Source organism: Asterias amurensis, chromosome 12 (genome assembly GCF_032118995.1).
Source record: "Asterias amurensis chromosome 12, ASM3211899v1".
Taxonomy (NCBI): Eukaryota; Metazoa; Echinodermata; class Asteroidea; order Forcipulatida; family Asteriidae; genus Asterias; species Asterias amurensis.
The window spans coordinates 14,010,591-14,033,536 of NC_092659.1; the positions used below are offsets into that span (position 1 = coordinate 14,010,591).

Genomic DNA, 22,946 nt, shown 5'->3' on the forward strand with positions numbered 1-22,946 from the left:
ACAAGTGACTCAAAAGTCTCCCATTCTAATAAAGCTGCTCAGCACAAAACATTTTTTCTGCTAAGCAGAGCTTTAGTCGGGAACCAGTCACATAGACTATCAATAACTACAGCATTTCGGCTAGTGACTGGTTTCCTTCGAACTTTGCTTAGCAGATTTGTAAGCTCAGCAGCTTTATGGAAGTGGGTATTATTTGCGTTTTAACTATGCAAGTGTCATTGTCATCCAAAATATTCCTGGTTTGGGGTGGTTGTTATCCCAAATGGAACAACATGTATGAGTCGAACAAGGTGTATGAGTGGAACAAGGAGTCCGATTGGAACAAGGAGTCCGATTGGAACAGTGTCCGATAGGAACAAAGTCTGAATGGAACAAGGTGTCCGATTGGAACAAGGTGTCCGTTTGGAACAAGGTGTCCGATTGGAGAAAGGTGCCCGATTGGAACAAGGTGCCCGATTGGAACAAGGTGTCACGATTGGAACAAGGTGTCACGATTGGAACAAGGTGTCCGATTGGAACAAGGTGTCCGATTGGAACAAGGTGTCCGATTGGAACAAGGTGTCCGATTGGAACAAGGTGTCCGATTGGAACAAGGTGTCCGATTGGAACAAGGTGTCCGATTGGAACAAGGTGTCCGATTGGAACAAGGTGTCCAATTGGAACAAAGTGTCCGATTGGAACAAAGTGTCCGATTGGAACAAGGTGTCCAATTGGGGTAAATGTACATGTCATGTAGAGTTGTAGACCCCAATTGGGGCTCTTTTCTCAATGAGAAACAACTACATTTAGATAACCTATTTGGGACAAAAGGTTCCGATCATGGTAACATATCCCCAAATTGGGAAAGTTTGGGTGACAATGACTCTGTTATTAATCCCATTATTATTAGTCATGCAGTGTCATGCGGAGGGATTTCTTGGTAAACCACCCACTGGAATGAGAAGTGCAAGTGCAAAGGGATGCTATTCCGGGTGATACTCCTACATGCAAAACACACACAAAATGGAAGAGAGAAAATAAAAAGGGAGAATGAAATTGGGCCATGAACAAATTGTTGCCTTCGTCTTTTTTGTCACTTATTTATGCATATTAGGGGGAGATGGGGATTCGCCTTTCCTGTTTTGGAACCACACCAGGGTGTTCAATTTTTTCAATTTGTTTTTAAAGACCATCACCAGGGAATAAGTTCAGAAATTGGTAGGGAGTAACAGATCACCATGGCAACCACCTAACACCCCTTAATGACCAGCGACTTTTTTTGGCAGCACCGCTTAAAAAAAGGAGTAAATTAATTCCGTTATTTTTGAGAATGTGGACTAGTACTACCTGATGTGGCGGAGGGACGTACAGTTGGTGATCAGGAAAAGTGGACTATGGAAATATGTTAGTAAAACAAAACAAAAAGTTAACAAATGAAGAACAAAATAATGACAACTAATCAACAAAGCAGCCAGCAAAGAAAAATGTCAGAAGTGCGTACATGAACTTTGCTGAGTAGATTTGTTCTATGACAACTTGTCTTGCTATTTATTCTACTTGAGCAGGCTAGTCAAAATGTTGAGACACATTGAGATCTCAGTCCGCAGTAGTGAAGTTAAAGCGATGGACACCTTTTGTAATTGTCAAAGAACAGTCTTCTCACTTGGTGTATCTCAACAGGCATAAAATAACAAACCAGTGAAAATTTGAACTCAATTTGTCGTCGAAGTTGCGAGAAAATAGTGGAAGAAAAAACACCCGTGTCGCACAAGTTGTGTGCTTTCAGACATGTCAGATGCCTTGAATTCAAGACCTCAGCTGAGGTCTCGAATTTAATTCAAATATGTAAGCGAGAAATATACTTCTTTCTCAAAAACTATACATGTTACTTCAGCAGGAGCCGTTTCTAACAATATTTTATACTACCAACAACTCTCCATTGCTTGTTTCCAAGTAAGTTTTTATGCTACATGTAACAATTATTTTGAGTAATTACCAAAAGTGTCCAATGTCTTGAATTTGAGACCTCAGCTGAGGTCTCAAACTTAATTCAAATATTTTAGTGAGACATTATCTCTTTCACAAAAACTAGGTTACTTCAGAGGGAGTCGTTCCTCACAATTTTTTATACTATCAACAGCTCTCCGTTGCTCATAACCAACAAGTTTTGTATGCTAATATTTTGAGTAGTTACCAAACGTGTTTAACAGCATAAACGGATGACACTGCACTGTTATCAACCACATCCTTAACAACACAAAAACCAAAACAACTACAAATAAATACGTTGTTTGATCTACTACTTCGAAACCTGAACATATACAGACATCAAATCTATATTTTAACCCCCAAAAATACTCCTACTTACACTGCACGAATGCATCTTTTTCTGGCTAAAGTCAATCTGTAAAAATCCTTGTAATGAAGCCCCAAGAAAATTGTTTTTACTATTAGCCTCCCCAATATCAAATTCTTAATCCATATTCCAACAGCTATAAATCATTAACATAATATTTGTCTTAAAGGAACACGTTGCCTTGGATCGGACGAGTTGGTCAAAACAAAAGCGTTTGTAACCGATTTTTATAAAATGCAAATGGTTGGAAAGATGTTTTAAAAGTAGAATACAATGATCCACACAAGTTTGCCTCGAAATTGCGTGGTTTTCCTTCTACTAAGCGAACTAACATGGTCGGCCATTTATGGGAGTCAAAATTTTGACCCCCATAAATGGCCGACATGTTAGTTGACAAGTTAAAAGGAAAACCACGCAATTTCGAGGCATGTTTGTGTGGATCATTGTATTCTACTTTTACAACATCTTTCTACCCATATGCATTTTATAAAGAACGGTTACAAACGCTTTTCAAAGACCAACTCCACCGATCCAAGGCAACGTGTTCCTTTAACTGCTATTTATTTCCCACTTTAGATGGAACCAGGAAGTTGAACAATGTACAGCATGAGTTCAAACCATAAAAGAACCATGTATCATTTCACACTCGTCCCATTATAACAACAAACAGTTCTCACAATCAAGTACCACAAAACCAATACCGCTGATCCTATCTGTCTTGTATGACCCACAAAACTTTAAAGGGTTTGAGTACTTTTTGTGTGACAAAAAAAAAAGTGTCCACAGATTGACATTTAAACTTTAAAGGGAAGGTACACCTTTGGTAATTGTCAAAGACCAGTCCTCTTACTTGGTGTATCCCAACATAAGCTCAAAATAACTAGCCTGTGAAAATTTGAGCTCAATTGGTCATCGGAGTTGCGAGAAAATGATGACGGAAAAAACACCCTTGTTGGACGAATTTGTGTGCTTTCAGATAGAAATAAAAGACTTCTGGCTAGAAGTCTTTTATTATTTTAGTGAGAAATTACCTCTTTCTCAAAATCTAGGCTACTTAAGAGGGAGCCATTTCTCACAATTTTTTATACTATCAACAGCTCTTCAATGCTCATTACCAAGTCAGTTTTTAAGTTAACATTTGTTTTGAGTAATTACGAAACGTGTACCTTCCCTTTAAAGATAATGATGGTAGAATGATTCCCTTCAAATATTACTTGCTGAGGTGCTGTAGTTTTTGAGAAATGAGTAAAACAATTTCACCAGAATAATTTTTGTCTCAGTGAGACAAAAATTATTTCAGCATTGATTTACACCCCTCTCCTGAAACATTGCTCTGTGATTTTCACCTACTTTCCCCTCAAAAACTAGACAACTAACAAGGGTAAAACTTTTACAGGTAAATTATATTGTGTACATTCATCTTCATTCACAGTCATAGGGATTCATGTCATCGCAAAAAACTTGATCTACAAGAGGTATCAAAACCCTTTAAAGGAAGTGGACTTCTTTTGATAAAATGGTTTGGGGGAAAACCATACAAAAAGGGATCCTGCAGAACTTTCCCGAACCCGTCAACATCCTTCAGATTGTACATGTAGACAAATTTACGAGCCAGTAAGGCTTAAAACTCTGACACTGCCAAAACTATACTGTTGTGTTGTCCGATTTTACTGGCTTAAACAACAGTTACAGGTTAAAGACACTGGACACTATTGGTCAAAGACCAGTCTTCTCACTTGGTGTATCTCAACATATGCACAAAATAACAAAACTGTGAAAATTTGAACTCAATCGGTCGTCGAGGTTGCAAGATAATAATGAAAGAAAGAAAAACCTTGGTCACACGAAGTTGTGTGCTTTCAGATGCTTGATTAAGTGAACTCAAATTCTAAATCTGAGGTCTCGAAATCAAATTTGCGGAAAATTACTTCTTTCTCGAAAACTACGTCACTTCAGAGGAAGCCGCTTCTCACAATGTTTTAACCTATCAACCTCTCCCCATTACTCGTTACCAAGTGAGGTTTTATGCTAATAATTATTTTGAGTAATTACCAATAGTGTCCACTGCCTTTAAATGGCTTCTTCTCACTGGAACCCCCTAAACAAAGAGTGTGACAAACTTGATGGCAGAGAGTGCCTGCACATTAAAGCCATTGGACACTTTCGGTAAACAGTATTGTCCAAAGGCCCACACTTCGTGTATCACAGCTTATATATAAAATAACAAACCTGTGAAAATTTAGACTCAATCTGTCATCGGAGTCGGGAAAAAATAACGGGAAAACCCACCCTTGTTTCCGCACATTTCCCCGTGTCATGACATGTGTTTAAAATAAATCTGTAATTCTCGATATCGAGAATTTATATTGTTTTCATGTTTTCTCAAAAAGTAAAGCGTTTCATGGAATAATATTTCAAGAGAAGTCTTTCACCATTACCTGCTGTAAACCCTGTAAGTTATTTGTAAATCTGTGAACTTTTATTTTTTGTTCTGTTCCGAAAGTGTATAATGGCTTTAATGCAAGTTCGAATCCTACTGGAGGCAATCATTCTTAGTTCAACTCAAAATTAATTAAAAGTTTATTTGGTCACTTCCCCATGTTGTGGTTTTCTACTTGGTTTGATTTTATGAAGCGTTTTGACTTTTTCGGGGTTACTAGCACTATATAAATGCATGTTATTATTATTATTACTAAAAGCACTTTACAAGGCTCATAAAATTATATTCTAACTTTTTTAGTGGTTATAAAAGAAGTATACCAACATATATAACAGTTAAAGGAACACGTTGCCTTTGATCGGTCGAGTTGGTCTTTGAAAAGCATTTGTAACCGTTTGTTATGAAGTGCATATGATTGGAAAGATGTTTTAAAAGTAAAATATAATGATCCACACAAGTATCACACGAAATTGCGTGGTTTTCCTTTTACCTCGTCGACTAACACGGTCTGCCATTTATGGGAGTCAAATTTTTGACTGCCATAAATGGCCGACCGTGTTATTTTGCAAAGTAAAAGGAAAACCGCGCAATTTCGAAGCAAATTTGTGTGGATCATTGTGTTCTACTTTTAAATCATCTTTATAACCATATATGTATTTTGTAACAAATGGTTACAAACGCTTTTCAAAGACCAACTCGACCGATCCAAGGCAACGTGTTCCTTTAAAACAGACCAGCCAAACCTGAAAATATTGAACATGAACCTGAACATGTTGTGTGCACGCTGAATAATATTACATGTACATGTACACTGAGGAGGAAACAATAATTTTTCAAGTAGCAACTGATACTATAAGTTATTTTACAAGTGGAGTGGAATGCAAAAAAATGTAGCACTTCTGCGTCCAATATCCAATGATGCCAGTAGGTGAGCTGAATATAGGACACAGACGCTGAATATTTTTTCAGATTCGGGATTTGTTTGTACATTTCCCTGGTTTCCAATTTTCTTGAAAGATGCAAACTTGGCACCAAGGGATGACAGACACAGCCTTTAAGCCTGGTTCATTCTCATGTGACAGCGTATGCGGATGTTGACGTCACAGCCTGTGTTTTCAATATTTACTCTCTTTTTCTAGCAGTAGTGTAGAGTGCTACCGCTAAGCAAAGTGTGGTGTCACAATATTAATCACTACAGCACCACTGACATATCATCTTAAAATAAATTTTAACCCTTCGTGAAAATCCTGGACCCAATTTCATAAAGCTACGAAACACAAACTCAAAAGAAATGTTGCTTAGCTAACAAACAGGTTACCGGACAAAATGCCATTCTCTCACACTGTTCCAACTTGGTGGTGCCTCATAAGAAATTTGCTTAGCACGGTTCTCTGCTTCAACAACTTCAACGAAATTGGGCACCGAACTAGACACATATACATGTAATCCAGTTTCACTTATCTTAATCAACTTCTGTTCTTGGTAATCGTCCAGAACTTTCATTACAGAGCAATCCACAATCCTAATTAACTACCCTGTCTCCGCACAAAGAAGCGGGAAATGGAAAGACTCACAGTCTCATTAAAGCTGCACTCGCCAATGTGCACCTCAGCCGGCATGGAGCGGCGTCGCACGGAAAGCTTACGGATCATATCTAGCCTCGGTCCAACCATGACGGCTTCATGAGTATTCCCTGCTAAAGCTCAGTCCTTCATTGAACCCTAATCTCCTCACGGCTCCCTCAATAGTTCCCTCACAGTTCCTGCACAGTTCCCTCACAGCGAGAGGAGAGCTGTTCACCGATTGTTTTGATCCCTCACCTAAAATGTTCTATCTGTGACAGCCGACCTTTCTATCACTCTGTTCTATTTATAAGGAAACCTTTCCTGTGCTCCGATTGGTCACTGGTGACTTTCCTTATTAACTGTAATAACAGACTTATTTCCTTATTCCTGTTGATTTAGAAGTGTCACTTTCAATGACTCTGATTGGCCGCCTAATTGCCTCACTCATTAGCATAAATTACCAGTCATAATTTACCCACTTTCCTAACTTACTACAAAGAAGACTGAATGGTTGACTAAACACTTCACTCATTAGCATAAATTACTATTCAGAACTTAGTCAACTATTACTCAAGTAGTATAAACATAATCGAATGTTGCCTGAACACCTAACTCATTAGCATAAATTACTACTCCTTAATAAGTAATTTACATACTTAAATATGTAAACATGTAGTCCCTACGTACAATTTGACTGCGAAATGAATGAGAGATCAACGGTACCACGTGACTAAAAATATACACGCAAGCTCAGCGCCGCTTTCTGGCTTAAGCCTGGTTCATACTTCACGCGGAAGCGAATGTTCTTGCATCACAATTTGAAAAAACAGCGCGTATTGATTAATTGTTACGTCACCAAAATTCAATTCACATTCGCTTGTGCGTGAAGTATAAACCTGGCTTTAACTCACAAGCCTAAACTGAGCGTCAGATGTTTAGGTTAAGAACAATCATGAACGAGCAGACCTGATATCAAGAAATCTAGAAATGGACTCACCTTGGTGTTGTAACCTTTGACCTTTTTCTTTGGTTTACGTGAATCGTTGGGCGATCCATTACCAGATAACAGCGATAGTCCCGGGGAGCGTGACCTCGGTGACGATTGGACAGGGGTCGCCGGGACGATCTGAACGGGTCGTTCCTTCTCGCATTTGGCGATGACCTTTAGAAGGGAGTCCTGCCGTTTCTCAAACATCATTTTCACGTCTTCCATTTTGGTGATGGCCTCATGGACAATAGCCTGGTGGGAATGACCAATGGGAATGAGAAACACTTGGAACTGGCCAATCGGATTAATTGTTATGATTTGGGTTGAGCTTATGAAGTTTGTTTATTGTCTTAACAATTTTAGAATAACCTTAAATCCTATTAGTAATGTGTTAAAGGGTCTGGATACGTTTTGTAAAACAAAACACAATGTCCACAGATTTACATTAAACTTACACCGTTTGAAGATAATAGTACAAATCTTAAAATATTACTTGCTGAGGTGCTGTCGTTTTTGAGAAACTTGCAAGAAAATGTCTCGGAAATACGTTTCACATGCTAAAATTTTTCTGACTTATTTTACTCATTTATTTTATTTTAACTAAAGCACTTATTTTAACCTGCGCCTTGAACACCCAGCTGAGTGGATATGTGCGCATTACAAGTCTTATTATTATTTATTATTATTACTTCAGCAAGTAATATTTTAAAAGAAGCTTTCTACTATCATTATCTTCAAACTGTGTGAGTTTAAAGTCACCTGGAAGTGGTATTTTTTCAAAATAAAGCTTTTGTCACTAATATATGTGTTTTGATGAGTGGAATGTGAATAAACAGTTAACTAAGGTTTTAAAAAATCAGTTCTTATGTTATTTACAAATCTAAGAGTAGACCCCGACCTGAGAGGGCACTGTTCGTGACGTCAATCGAGGCAGACTTTGCCTGTAATGCGTAGAGTAAACACAATTGCAAAGTACATGTACGAACCAAGTCGTGAGTTTGTACGTTTCAAAAAAAGAAATTTTTGTTTTTTTCCAGCAATGCCGACCAGGTGTATTGCTGCTGAATGCAGAAAAACACTTTTTGAAGTGTATCAACTCACGACTTGGACGTACATGTACTTTGCACGTGTGTTTACTTTACGCATTGCAGGCAAAGTCTGCCTCGATTGACGTCACAAAAGGGGTAGGCGGAGTCAGCCCCCCAAACAACTTTATATATTTTTTAAACATATAAATCGTGACAAACAATTACTAAAAAAATTGTTTTATTGTTCGTAAGCATATACTCTTATGTTTGAAAGAAAAAAAATTATATTTCCAGGTGACTTTAATCATTCTTTGTGACATTGTGTTTTGTGTCCAATAAAAATTACCCAGACCTTTTAAATGACCAAACTCAATGCAGAATGTATGTAACACATCTCAGTTAGATGTACTTGTAAATTAAAAATGCTTGGTAAATATCAAAACACAAAAATTACTGGGTGATTGCAGGCAACATGAATTATCATTTGACTGGCAGTCTGATACCCAGACATTTAACAATTTGTCCCTAAAAAATTGCACCAGTCTAATATGCAACCTAGCCTCGTTTTCAATCTCATTGACTTGTACATCAGATAATCTAAGATGGTCGTTCAGCAACAATGATACCCTACTCGATTGTGACTCTGCACTCACAGTGCAGGGTCAGAGTTCAACAAGCTGTTGAGCAGAAAATAGTGCTAAGCACAAACAATATGAGTAGGGCAACCGATGTAACAAGGCACATTTAGCTGTTTACCTGTTGCTGCTAAGCAAGTTTACCTGTTGCCGCTAAGCAAAATTTGTCTGTACTTTGCAAGTTTTTACTCAATACAGGCTTTACGTATAGGTTATTTTGTATAAACAAAAACATACTTACAAATTAAGGGTTTTATTAAAAAAGGGAGGTAGGGAAACACAAGTACCAGGCCCAAGTAACGATATTTTGTATTTGTCCAGCCACCTTAAGGAAGGATGGAAGGGTTTCCTTTCTTGGGGTAGAAGATTACACGCAGGGTTGGAAATCTGGAACAACGGGGTTCCAGGGTTAACTTCAAGTCTGCTCAAACCCCCCCCCCCCAAAAAAAAAAAAAAAAAGGGGATTTTGTTCTTCTTTGAAAGCTATTTTTTTTTTCTTCTCTTTTTTTTTCTCTTTCCTATTTGACAAGGAAGGACCATCTGTTTAATTACGTCAAATTATCTAAAGATATCAAAACCTCCTCAGGGGATTTTTTTTTATTTGTTTGTTAAATCCTGAGGATGAGAAATATGTTTAGTCGTCCAAATGGAACGATGCACCCTTTGAATTCAAAACAATAATAATAAATACATTTCTGTTGTGATTCCTAGTAAATGTCAGAGTCATTATTTACTTGTTTTTAAATATGGGGTATTGCCAAAAAGAAAGATTTTATATAGGATTTGAGGCATTGCATGGTGAGGTATCAACATATATTTGGTTTGCGGTAACACCGTGTGTGTATCTACTTGCCAAGTAGAGTTTTGTCTTAGAGAACTGTCTTGCTTTATTCTACTACCGCGGAGTAGATTTTTTCGGGTGTTCGGACGACTTCTCAGTTATGAAAAGAACTGTCCTGCTTATCACCTGGGCGGTTGGTATAGAAATAGGCTGGGACTACTACTTTATCGTAGTTAACTGTACTACCGCTGCGTCAGTTCTAGAAATGGTCTAAATGTTCCGACTAGCTTGCTCTAGTCATCGGCAGGAGACTGACGATGACTAGAGCAAGCTAGTCGGAACGTTGAGACCATTTCAAAAACTGACTCCCCGATCGTACAGTTAACTACGATCCTATAAGCTAAAGTATTAGTCCCAGCCTATTTCTATTCCAAAAAGTAGCAAACAGGCCTATACTAATCACTTAAAAACTGGATATCGCTGAGTAAATGGATTCTCTTTTAACTCTTTCACTTCACAAGAAAAACAAAATTAATTGTCGTTTGGAAGTTGGTGTCAATGGCAATGTTTTTGTTGCAACATTTTCTCACTTTCACTTGAACTAACTACAGGTGGTTCATGTCAAACAGGACTGGCTGGTAACTAGCCTTGCTCAAGGCAGTCGCATTATTTGCTCCGAAAAGACGCAGCTGTAAACCCACCCGCCGTATACCCTGTGCATGGTGTGTGCGATCACACCGAATGACCAACCCGTATACACACTGTCACATCGCACGAATACTGTTCACACAAGTCATCGCACTCGTACACCACTAACCGCATGCGGAGGCCGTCAGGCCGACAGCCTTGTCGGATCTGTATCTTCCCGTTTTAATGTGTTGTATTGAAAAAATTCCAATAGTGGACGAAATTGGGGGGGCTCGAGGATATGCTAGTATGCAGCTCATGAATATGTATATCGTTCGTCAGACCTATCAGACAACACAGGATGTGAGGCAAATGAATTATTCATTTTGACGTCCAATCACACACGCCTATCATGCTCGCTGAGCGTCCGTTGTGGTGGTGTGTGATGATGTAGACATGTCTCATCTTTCGCGGGCATTATGGTAATGAGCTGACCGTGGGAACTCTTCGCTTATTATAGTAATGAGATCAGTGGCTTCAACACAGATCCTACAAGGCTGTCGGCCTGACGGCCTCCGCATGCGGATAGTGTACGGGGGCATCGTGTCGTGCGATGTTACGCACAGTGAATACGGGTGGGTTTTACGCACAGTGAATACGGGTGGGTTTTTATACAGCGGCGGTCTTTTTTCGGAGTGAATAATTCGACTGCCTTGAGCAAGGCTAGCTGGTAACAAATCAAAATTGCCAACAAATCCCTTACTGGATTCACCGGTACTTGGTATGAAGCCAATTATACTAATTTGAAAGCTTATAGTGTTGGGTTAACTCAATACTTTTAAACAACAGTCCTTCATTTTCAGAAATATGAGGCCAGCTATAAAATGTTCACAGTACCAAGTTTCCCATAAATAATCATAAAAGTGAAATTGAAAACTACATGTCACTGTTCCTGATGTTTCTGACGACGTATACATGTTCATGTATGTGCGTACTACATGTACCTGGCCAGATTGGATTGGTATAATTGTACTGACATGCAACTTTCCAATTGCAAAAAAAAAGGGAAATGGCTGATCAAACTTAAACTTTCTACAGTGTTTTTCAGTTTTCTATGACACTGTTTTGAAAAGTAAAAGAGGAAATCAGCTGATCAGCTGAAAAGTTGTATGCCATATTCAAAGCAAATGAATGCCACATTGGGAATTTACGTTTGAAGTTTTGGATCATGAGAAAAATTATTGCAGTAAACTCGCAGACACAACCATGTATCAAGTCTTTTGGGAGTGGTATTGGTTCTGAGAATAACCAGTGTGGTCTCATCAGCAGTTTAATTCCTACTTTTGAACAAATTTACCAAGAAAGAAAAAAAATCTACTTCAAATTATAAAGTGTGCTATTTTTTGAACAAGGTTAAAGGCAGTGGACACTATTGGAAATTACTCAAAATATTTATTAGCATAAACCTTTCTTGGTGACGAGTAATGGGGAGAGGTTGATGGCTCCCTCTGAAGTGCCATAGTTTTCGAGAAAGAAGTAATTTTTCACGAATTTGATTTCGAGACCTCAGGTTTAGAACTTGAGGTCTCGAAATCAACCATCTAAACGCACACAACGTCGTGTGACAAGAGTATTTTTCTTTCATTATTATCTCGCAAATTCGATGACCGATTGAACTAAAATTTTCACAGGTTTTTTATTTTATGCATATGTTGAGATACACCAACTGTGAAGGCTAGTCTTTGACAAATGGGTCTGTCCACACTAATGGGTCTTTTTGGTTCCAAAAGATAACTTTTTGGACTGTGACTTGGAGGGTACACAACATTTTTCCCTGTATTTTGTTTTGTACAATTCTCTGCTGATAGTGAGTGTGCTTACCAAACAGTATAACAAATGTCTTATTATTTAAGAAGTTACGCAGTTTTCTTTAAGACACATTGTTTGTAACGAGGACAGACATTTTGTATTGGAATTGACTAGAAATGGATAACACAAATAATTAATTAATCGATTTACTCAAAGGTTAATTAAGTTAGACCCATTGCCCCTATTTTTATGGTTATCTGTATAAACCAAGAGTACCTTGAGGTTTTTCAGCTGGTATGAATGTTTGTTTTTAACATGGACAGACATATTGTGACAAATATCTGTCCATGTTACAAACCTAATATCTTCAAGATAATTCCCTGTAGTTTCTTGAGTACCCACGCAGATGTCTTGGTTTTGCCTGGAAACATTCTTTGCAGGGACAGCATTGTAGGGGACAACATTTTTGGCAATCTGTTTATATTATTATGCCTTTCTCACCATTTATGTATGAAATGTCTGTCCAACATTCCCTTTACAAACATAATCATCTTGAAGATGATCCCCAGTTATTGCTAAAATACAGATAAATGTGTCTTGCTCTTTGCAAACAAAAACCTTGAAGTGATTTGGAATGTGCATGGGAAACAAGCTTGACAAAACTCTTCTTGTTTATTTTTGTCACCCATTTATAAAAAAAAGTCACATCAAATGGTCCCATTAGTGTGGACAGACCCAAATACCAATAGTATCCACTGCATTTAATGCAGAGGAAAGTGATGTTACTCACACTCCTTACAAAATTAAGGTACGTCACAAATAATTTTACTTTTTGCTCAAGAAATTTCCAGAAGTTAGAGCTAGTTAGCTTTACAACTTTATCAAATTAAAGTAGAAACTCACCGAAGAAACGTCCGATAAAACAATCCCATGTTTGTGCCTGTTTATATTCACATTCGATTTTTCCCAGCCAAGAACATATTGTGTGAATGAATGATAGCTTGTAAAACCACGGTCTACATTTTATTTCAACTTTACGCATTGATGGATTTGAAGAAAAGAATTTATCCTTAACCTTCCTTTTTTTTCTTCCCACGTCACTGAACCGTGACGCTCTTTGTTGGCCGACCATAAAAGATGGGCAAGGCACTGCTGGGAGTGATCCCTACTCATGGTGATTCACACTTGCAAAACTTTTATTGTGTTTGTTTTAGAAACTCATTTTTATATGATTTTTTTTTTGTCACGGAGGCTTCTGTGTAACTAATGCAGGGGTCATGCACAGAGTCAGTCACTCCAAACAAAAAAAGTCTGAAACTTTAATCAAAATTTTATGTCTTTTGAAATGGTGGCATTTCCACCCTTTGGTAACCCCCAGAATTATAGATTTCAAAGAGCTTCCGGTAACAGGATCCTCAACACTAGAGAAATCAGTCAAAGAGCGGATTTATTCATATTGAGGACTAAATAACAGCTACTTTTTATCACCAAGTTTTAATTCAGATAAAAATTCTGAATTCAGATCGTAAAAATCTTAAATTTCTCATCCGTGCTAATATTATTGGGCTGGCATAAACCTTATGTTCTTGTAAACGCTGTTTGGCTTTATTTGGAAGGGAAACGCTTACAGTGACATATGACCTATTTGAAGAGAAGTTACTTTTAAAACTAAAAATTGGCAAAATTATTTGTCAAGCTGAATATTTATTCATAAATACCCGGGACAGTTTATCCATTGTGATTGGTCGAGAGGGCATCACCAGGGGGTGTTTAAACGGATGATATAAGCACAGTAAAAAGTGTTTAAACATAGGCATGACGCGGGCGCTTACCACGTGGTGTTATTTTACAGGTAAGATCATTAAATACGCCTGTACTCAATGTAAAATAAAAACAACGATTAGCAACAGCGCATATGCACGACCGTTGAGCGTCAACGCAATTTTGACCCCTCGCGAAAGGGAGCCAAGACAGCAATTGAAAACTTTCTTGATTTGTTTTACAAATTTTTCACTTTCATTACGCTTTTTAACAAATGGGCATTTATGAATGGGAATAAAAGAGTAGTGACTCAGTCTTTAATGTCCTGTTAAAACCGGCAGGGTCGTGGACGAGGGATAAAGGCCCAATCCGAAGGCCAGGGCCTTTATCAAACCTTTTATCGCACAACCACGACCCTGCCAGTTTTAAACGAACGTTTAAGACCAAGTCACTACTGTATTCCCCCGAAAGAAACCCCAAAAATTAAAAAAAAAATTAAAAGGACAAAAGGTTAACAACTACATAATTTTGAATGGATTATGAAAAATTGTAAATCTCAAACAACTTTTTTTTAAAGCACAAATAAGTAACTACTTAACTTTATGTATGTATATATTTACAGATTCAGGTTAGCTCAAGATTAGTCAAGTGATGAAACTAAAAGCTTTTGACAAAGCAACTTCAAAATCTATTAATTCAACTGTAACAAAAGAGTACAGATTAGTCAAGTGATGAAATTAAAGGTTTTGACAAAAAAAATCAAAAATATATAATTAGTTCCCAACTTTATAATTGAGTACAGATTAGTCAAGTGATGAAATTAAACATTTTGACAAAACAATTCAAATACTTATACTTCCCAATGTTATAATTCAGTTTAGATTAGTCAATTGATCAATTTATTAAAAGCTTTTGACAAAATAACTTCAAAAATTAATTAATCCCAATGTAGTAGTTGGGTAGGGATTAGACAAACGATGAATTTATTAAAGGCTTTTGACCAAATAACTTCAACATCTATAAACCCCAATGATCAATGTGTTTGTCTAAGTGTTCCGAAGGAACCATAGGGTGGCGGGAAAAAATACAATCCATGGGCCAGGGGTTAGCGTTGGGTTGGGTTAAGAGGGAAGGGGATGCCTGTTAGTAAACTTAAAACCATTCCAAATAAAAATTAGGGGGGGGCACCCTGTTCCATTCTACGTTAAGCTGAAAGGGAACCAGGGAGGCGGGGATTCGGTGGGTTGTTGAAGGGACAGCTGGGATGCCAGTGCCTAATGTACGGGGTATGGGTTACCAACTCATTAAAAAAGTGAACTGAAAACCGGTCACCATGCGGATGCACTTTCTGGATATGATTACATACTGCCAATAGAGGGCGCTGTATAACTTCAACTGAGGGTGTTTTGATTTAAGTTCAGAATCATAGGTCATTTTAGAAACCATGGAATTGGCATTAAAGGAACACGTTGCCTTGGATCGGTTGAGTTGGTCTTTGAAAAGCGTTCTGTAACCGTTTTTTATAAAATCGGTATGGTTAGAAAGATGTTGTAAAAGTGGAATACAATGATCCACACAAACATGCCTCGAAATTGCGTGGTTTTCGTTCTGCCTCGTCGACAAACACGGTCGGCCATTTATGGGAGTCAAACATTTGACTCCCATAAATGGCCGACCGTGTTAGCTCGCGACGTAAAATGAAAACCGTGCAATTTGGAGTGATACTTGTGTGGATCATTATATTCTACTTTTAAAACATCTTTCTAACCATATACATTTCACAACAAACAGTTTCAAATGCTTTTCATAGACCAATTCGACCGATCCAAGGCAACGTGTTCCTTTAAAGGCACAGTCTACAATTTTGTTAATATTGAACTTTGGCATAGACTCAGGATATGATGGACAAACTACGGCAGAATTGAAGCTGAAGTTTTTAACATTGTACGCATTGACAGGGGCCTCAATAATATGGAAGGAGCCTGTGATGAAACCAAAGTCAAACACAGGATTTTGGAAAAAGGCCGGAAACAGATAAAAATCTGTACCAACGGCCTGAATTGGATTCTCTGCTTGTATGTTTCTAGCCTGAAGTATTTGAATTTCAACATGGAGTTGCCACTTTACCAGTCAGGGTACCAAACATGTAAATCCAGACACAAAAGTATTCCAAAATCTCTCATGTTTCAACTGTCTGAAAAGCGCCCTCTATTGCTTGCAGTTATGCATCAAAAAAGGCTGTGAAATCATACTCATTCCCGTGGCAGTCAATTACAAACTCAAAAAGAAAAAAGGGTGACATTTTGAATCCTACAAACCTCATAATCAGGCTCCTGAAGGTGACGTGCGTACAACACAACAAACGACCCCAAAATATGTGAACAACAAATCATGCACAGAATATGTCATACAAAACACCAAAATAGGATACCAATCAAACATGAGAAACAATCGGTGTTTGCTGTTTACAAGTATTTCTAATTGGTGTTGTGAGTTTCTGTGAGTTGCACGAGTATTTGTGAGTTGTAAGTGGTAACGGTTTGTCTTGAGTAGTGATGAGTGATTCTAGTATATTCGACAGTAAGTTTTGATAAATTGTCTGAGTTGAGTATTGTTGAGTATCGGTGAGTTGCATGAGTATCCTGTGATTAACGGTTTGTCTTGAGTAGTGTTGAGTATTCCTGGTATATTTGTACTGTTACTTATAATAACTTGTCTTTGAGTTACCTTGAGTAGCGTTGAGTATCTGTGAGTTGCAAGAGTATCCCTGTGAGTTGTAAGCTTTAACGGTTTGTCTTGAGTAGTGTTGAGTAGTTCTTGTATCTTTGTACTGTAAGTTGTAATAATTTGTCTTTGAGTCGCCTTGAGTAGCGTTGAGAATCTATGAGTTGCGTGAGTGTCCTTGTGAGTTGTAAGCTTTAACGGTTTGTCTTGAGTAGAGTTGAGAACTTCTAGTATATTTGTACTGTCAGTTGTGATAATTTGTCTTTACGTTTTCTTGAGTAGCATTGAGTATCTGTGAGTTGTTTGAGTATATGTGAGTTGCTTGAGTATCAGTGAGTTTATGTGAGTATCTATGAGTTGTAAGCTGCAACGGTTTGTTTTGAGTAGTGTTGAGTGTCTCTAGTACATTTGTACTGTAAGTGGTAATAATTTGTATTTGAATATGGGGTCGAGTTGCATCAGTTTTCTGCATGTTCTGCAAGACAGTGTAAATTGGGGTGAGTTGTCGTGTGTGGGTATCGCAAGCGAGTGTTCTGAGATGTCATAAGTAGTATCAACTTACTTGAGAACCTGACTGAGTTGTAAGTTTGACTAATCTGTCATGAGTAGTCTTGAGTAGTATTTTTGAGATGCAGTGATTTGTCATGAGCTACCCCAAAAGACATTTAGTGAAACAGTGCACTGGTACAGGGACTTAGGTGTGGCACAGGTTCAAATCCCATTCCAGTCAACTTTCCTTCAGCACCCAAAAAGTATTTAACTGGAAAACCCTGTCAAAGTTACTGGTCAAACTTGACTGATCAAACTTTCGCTGGTAGTTGCTCTAGAATTGCAAAGTTCGTGGGTTTGAATCCCACCTGAGTAAAATGTCTGTGATTTTCTTTTTTTTCACAGAGCTCGGGTAAGTACCGAGTAAACAGTGCTATAACACACATCAGTGTAATGGTAAAACCAAAATTAATATTCTTCATCCCCCATGAAAATTCAGCATCTATTAAATCTATTTATATGCTGAAAACAGGCAAGCGTCCTTTATCTGTGAAAATCACTTAAGTTCGCATCCCCTGTTTTTAAATCTGTGTGCGCTTTGTTCTAATGGTTTAAAAACAGCTAATGCTGCTTAGTCACAGCTTCATGGTTTAAAAATAAAGTCCATTTGGTCTTGCCACTTGAACCTTTACCATGGGGGTTGGGGGGTATTGGAATACAACAACGATGACTTAACCTACCTTGATTTCCGACGTGAGTATATCTGAAAACATGGAGCGGAACTCTTTAGGGTCGCTTAGTTTCAGCTCCTTGGCCCCGGCGAGGCAACTTTGAATTGCTTTTAAGTACTGATCGGCGCCCTCTTTTGACTGGCATTTGTCCATTTCTTGAGAGGCGAGGAGTTTCATTCCATCTGTGCACCACATTTGAGCCTTTTGAAAGATTGAATGAAGAAGAAATAGTTAAATCGAAGGCAGTGGAAACTATTGTATTTACTCAAAATAATTATTAGCATTAAACCTTACTTGGTAGCGAGTAATGGGGAGAGGTTGATAGCATATAACATTGTGAAAAACGGCTTAACTCTAAAGTGACAACAGTTTTTGAGAAGGAAGTAATTTCCCGTGAATTTGATTTCGAGACCTCAGAATTAGATTTTGAGGTCCCGAAATCAATCATCTGAAAGCAAACAACTTTGTGTTTACAAAGATTATTTTTCTTCCGTTTTTAGTATTATCTCGCAACTTTGAAGACCATTGAGTTCAAATTTTCACAGGTTTGTTATTTTGTGGATTTGATACCATACATCACAGCACCATCAAGTGAGAAGACTGATCTTTGACAATTACCAATGGTGTCCAATGTCTTTAAAAGGCAAATGCAAGATGAACTTATGCAACAATGAAAATCTTCCTTAGCCTAGGCTACAACTCATAATGTTGATCGGCTTCTTGACTGCTTACAAGAGGATGGCATGTGGCGGCCAAACAGTCTGGAGCATTCAAGTTCAGGGCCCGATCCCTTGGCTCTGCTTACCATAAGCAAAGAATGGTCGCTTACGAAAGCTGGGAATTGCGTGCTTACGTCAAGCGTATTACACAGGTTACCTGGGAATTTTGGCTTCCAAGCTTGCCTACATGCACTTCACATTGCTAGGCATTGTTGCTTAGACAGCTGGCGCAGAAATTTGGCGCTTGCTGTGTAAGCGGAGAATGATGATCATAAGTGCAGAATTCGGCAGTTAGCAGAGCCATGAAATTGGGCCCTGTGTCCAAGGCATCTGGTGTGAGTTCGAATCCTGGTTGTGACATTCGCGTCCTTGCGCAAAACTATAACAGTACTCCACACTTATGGCGTCAGCTAGTAAAATTCAGTGTTTTGTTGTTCGATATCATCAGAGTTCAGAATTGAACTGCGAATTCTCCTTACAAAAATTTTCAGCCTATATTTGAAATGTGACATTTCACAAAGTGCTCTAGAAGGGCATCAAACACAGTGGCAATTTACACCGTTTTAAGGTGAGGCTAGAGAAGATTTTTTTTTTTATTGTGATTCTACTCACTCTATCGATCCTTTCATGGAGTTCCCTCGATCGTTCCAGCGTCACTCTCCGATTCTCCAGAAGTTGCGTGAGATCCTCCATTTGTTTCTTCAGCTCAGCACACTTTGGTTTAATACTGTCCACACCGTAACCGTCCGTCTCTATCAAATCAATCCCAATCTCGTGAAGTTTTTGTGCGTTTTCGATGGAACCCTGTATCACCAGGGGAATAAAATGACAACAATTTGACATGTGATTCGGTTTAGCCCTCATAAATTTCGGATATAAGCTCTTCTTAAATCTCTCATTTCCAGCTTTCACCGGGACCCCGCACCATGACATGCTATGGTGATCGCTCCTTTTCAGTCATAGCGCCTTTGGAACAAGTTACCTGCCCACATTCAAGCAGCTCCTTCATTGGACACTTTCAAATCTCTACTTAAAACCCATCTGTTATGTCAATCTGGTTATAGCGCTTAGAAACTTCCGTATTTAGCGCTCTATAAACGTTGTAATTATTTATTTACTTGTTTGTAACAGCACGAAATACTCAGGAACACCAGGTGGGATTCGAACCCAACAACCCACTTGTCCGCAGGACTTGTACAGTTCTGAGACTAAATGCTCATTCATTGGTACAGTGCAGAACTAAATCACATTGGTGTATAATAAATGAAACCTGGACGAGTGGTCTAGATAGCACATCAGACAACCGGACTCAAGTTCTAATGGCATGTACAACAGAGCATGGGTTCCAATCTCGGTCATGCACTTGTGTCCTTAACCATAAGTTGCCTCCCTTAACCCATGTGCTAGAATCTGGCACATTTTAATTTGGCCTGTGGGTGATCTACTCTACAAGCCTGATCAAGTATGGTCACGTGCACAGGAGGCTTCAAGTCAAAGAGCAAACTGGTCCCCTCTCATTCTTCTTTGATCTTGTGATATGTATAGCTGTATGCAGTTTAGTGTGACTGTGTAAAAACACGAGTCATTTGTACTAATCGTCCTTCAAGCGCCATACGAGCGCTCAAAAGTTATCAACAAGCGTACATGCAAAGTAGTCCCTAAGGAGCCAATCGGCCAATTTTGTTTTAGTTCATCCCTAACAGGGGTTTATGTTATAAATACGAAGGGTTTCTCATCAGTTGCAAGGCCCGGCGTCTTCTGCGCCTTGAACACCCAGCAGGGTGGATATGTGTGCATTACAAGTCTTTATTATTATTAGGCATGGCCTACAGTAAAATTATGTCACGCTTTACAAAGCAGTCTAACTCACCTGACTGTCTACAGTGAAATCGTTGTGAGTTTTAATCAGACTCTCCACTTGAAGCATGGAGCTTCCACGGTCTGTAGCGGTGGCTAACTTCTCTAAAAGATTCTCCAGTAAAACTATTGCCTGTAAATCAATAACAAGCGAACAAACAAAATCAAAGTTTAAAGATTGCACACGTTATGAGGTGCTAAATAAATGGGTCTCAGAATTCAACACTGCAATAAACTATCTTTCTGAAAATTTGTATATACTCGGGGCCTTGAGTACCTTGTTTGGTAGATACGTGCGCTAAATAAGACTTCAATATTATTATTATAGAATAGAATAATGTTTTATTGTCACTTGTAAAAAAAACAAATATTAGTACAGTGAAATTCGTTTTGGTTTTGCGTGTCTAAAAATATTATGTTGTATACAAATAACACTAAAAATTAACCATTTACAAAAATACATGGAAATATAATATAAACAACTCCGAAAAGTATTACAATATACAGGCGAAATACGAACAATAAAAATAGTACGAAGAATTAAAACCAGAAATAGACATTCATGATTAAAACCTGTCATTTAGAACACGAACAGCTGTGGGATAAAAACTCTGCAAAGTACGGTTGGATCCAGATTTGACGTCAAAGCAACTGGTCGGTAATCATTTAAACAAACAGGTGTACGCTTGGGCACAGGAATGACAAATGAATGTTTAAATACCTTAGGAACATGACAAATCTTCAATGACCAATTAAAAAAGATACAGAGAATGTCACACAGTTCATTTTTGCATGATCGCAAATGTTAGTATCAGGGATGCGACAAGCTGTTGAGAAAAAAAAATTAACTGTAAGCGCAAAACGTGAAAGCAGGTGAGCTCGTAAACTTGCGAGCATGAAGCCCAATTATTAATATTTATCTTTAGTTTTGAAAGCCCTACTCTGCAATCTGAGATATTATATGGATATATCTCCATTTCTTTAAGAAATTGATCTTAAAACGGAGGAATGACATCCCTGTACTATGATTATTATCTTTGCTCTGGGGTGTGTTTTGGCGACCGTCTTCAATAATTGTATTGGTCATTTGCCAGTGACAAACCAATGGCCAATATAACAAAAACAGTTATAGGTTTTGACAGTCATAAATGGTGCAATTTGAAATGCTACTTTCGCTGGTAATCATATTGTGCTTAGCATAATTTAGTTGTGCTTACCATTTTTTTTGCTTAAGCATCTCTATGAAATTGGGCACTTGAGGTGTTCTCCAAAGTGAACTGGTTAAAGATACTTATTGACCCCTTGCACGCGCGTCACACGCGGCGACTGATCCGCGCTCACCATGTTGGTGGGCAAGTTAGGTTTACGTGTATGACATGTAATGCCGCGTCGCCTAAAACACGCACTTTCACTGCATAACGCACATCATAGAGTTATATATAAAAACGTACAGTGAAATTGCCCACCAGTATGGCGCATTCAAGATTGTTTTGATGATGACGTCAGGTGAAATGGGTCAATACGGGAACATGGACTTACCTCTTTAAAATCTTCCTCAAATTTCCTGAGTTTCAGACATTGCACAAGTTTCTCTTCATGTCCTCCCCACATCTCTTCAAATTTCTGCTCCGTCTCCTCCATTTGAATCAAGAGTCTTAATTAAAAAGAGAGAAACACAATTATATTTCCTTCAGTCCTCTCCAAAGCTCACATTGCTCTGTATTAAGGCGCGTGGGCATATTCTGCGTGGAGCAACTCAACCAATAGAGTGCGTTCTCTTTGCGTTATCGTTATTGTTTTTTGTTATCGCTGCAGTGTGACTCGGCCCTTACTGTGTATTACTAATAAGAAATGTAAGGACAGCAATGAAATAAAAGTATGATGATGATGAAAATGGAAACTGTTTGACTGTTTACAAGTCATTGCACCTTTCGATTCCGCAAAGAGTCGCTACTTTGTGAGGGTTCTGTTCCGGACTCTCATCCAGAGGGCGTCTCAGACATCGGAGGAGCGTCTGTCCGTACTTCATGGCACTCTGGAGATCATCTTTAAGATCCATCCGTTTCTTCCGATGATCCATCAGGAGAGTGTTGGCCGCCTCCACATCATTCGGCAGCTCAGTCTGGGTGAATTCGTCCGTGAGAACCTGGACTGCGGTCGAGCGCTCCCGGCAGTTGTTTGCGAACCTTTCGATTGCCTGAAATACAGAGAAACGTCAGTGATTAATATTCAACAATTATTGTTTTTTTTTAGTTTTTTTTTAGATGATCTTCCCATTAAGGGGACTCGGCAATTTCCCACAGGGGGATATAAACACCAAACTGGCAACAGCCAATCTCTCATACAAACTTTGGTTAAATGTCTATGACGTCTATCCAGTAACTAGACAACAATACGTATTCTAGTCATTGTGAAATCAGCTAGCTTTGGGATTTGAACCCACAACCTTTTGATTGC

General features: G+C 38.4%; 1 protein-coding gene across 9 annotated transcripts in view; it reads right to left on the minus strand.

Moving 5' to 3' along the window:
• Positions 1-22,946, minus strand: part of LOC139944860 (guanine nucleotide exchange factor DBS-like) — a 120,011-nt gene that overhangs the window by 26,038 nt on the left and 71,027 nt on the right. For 8 of the 9 annotated variants that reach the window (XM_071941996.1, XM_071941993.1, XM_071941998.1 and 5 more), the window contains 7 exons: positions 22,418-22,686; positions 22,029-22,143; positions 20,503-20,622; positions 19,245-19,436; positions 17,923-18,114; positions 16,288-16,302; positions 7,338-7,580 (listed from right to left, as the gene is read on the minus strand). In XM_071941996.1, the coding sequence (XP_071798097.1) occupies positions 7,338-7,580; positions 16,288-16,302; positions 17,923-18,114; positions 19,245-19,436; positions 20,503-20,622; positions 22,029-22,143; positions 22,418-22,686 (1,146 nt within the window). The remainder of the gene's footprint in view (positions 1-7,337; positions 7,581-16,287; positions 16,303-17,922; positions 18,115-19,244; positions 19,437-20,502; positions 20,623-22,028; positions 22,144-22,417; positions 22,687-22,946) is intronic. The other variant, XM_071941995.1, reaches the window with a different exon arrangement.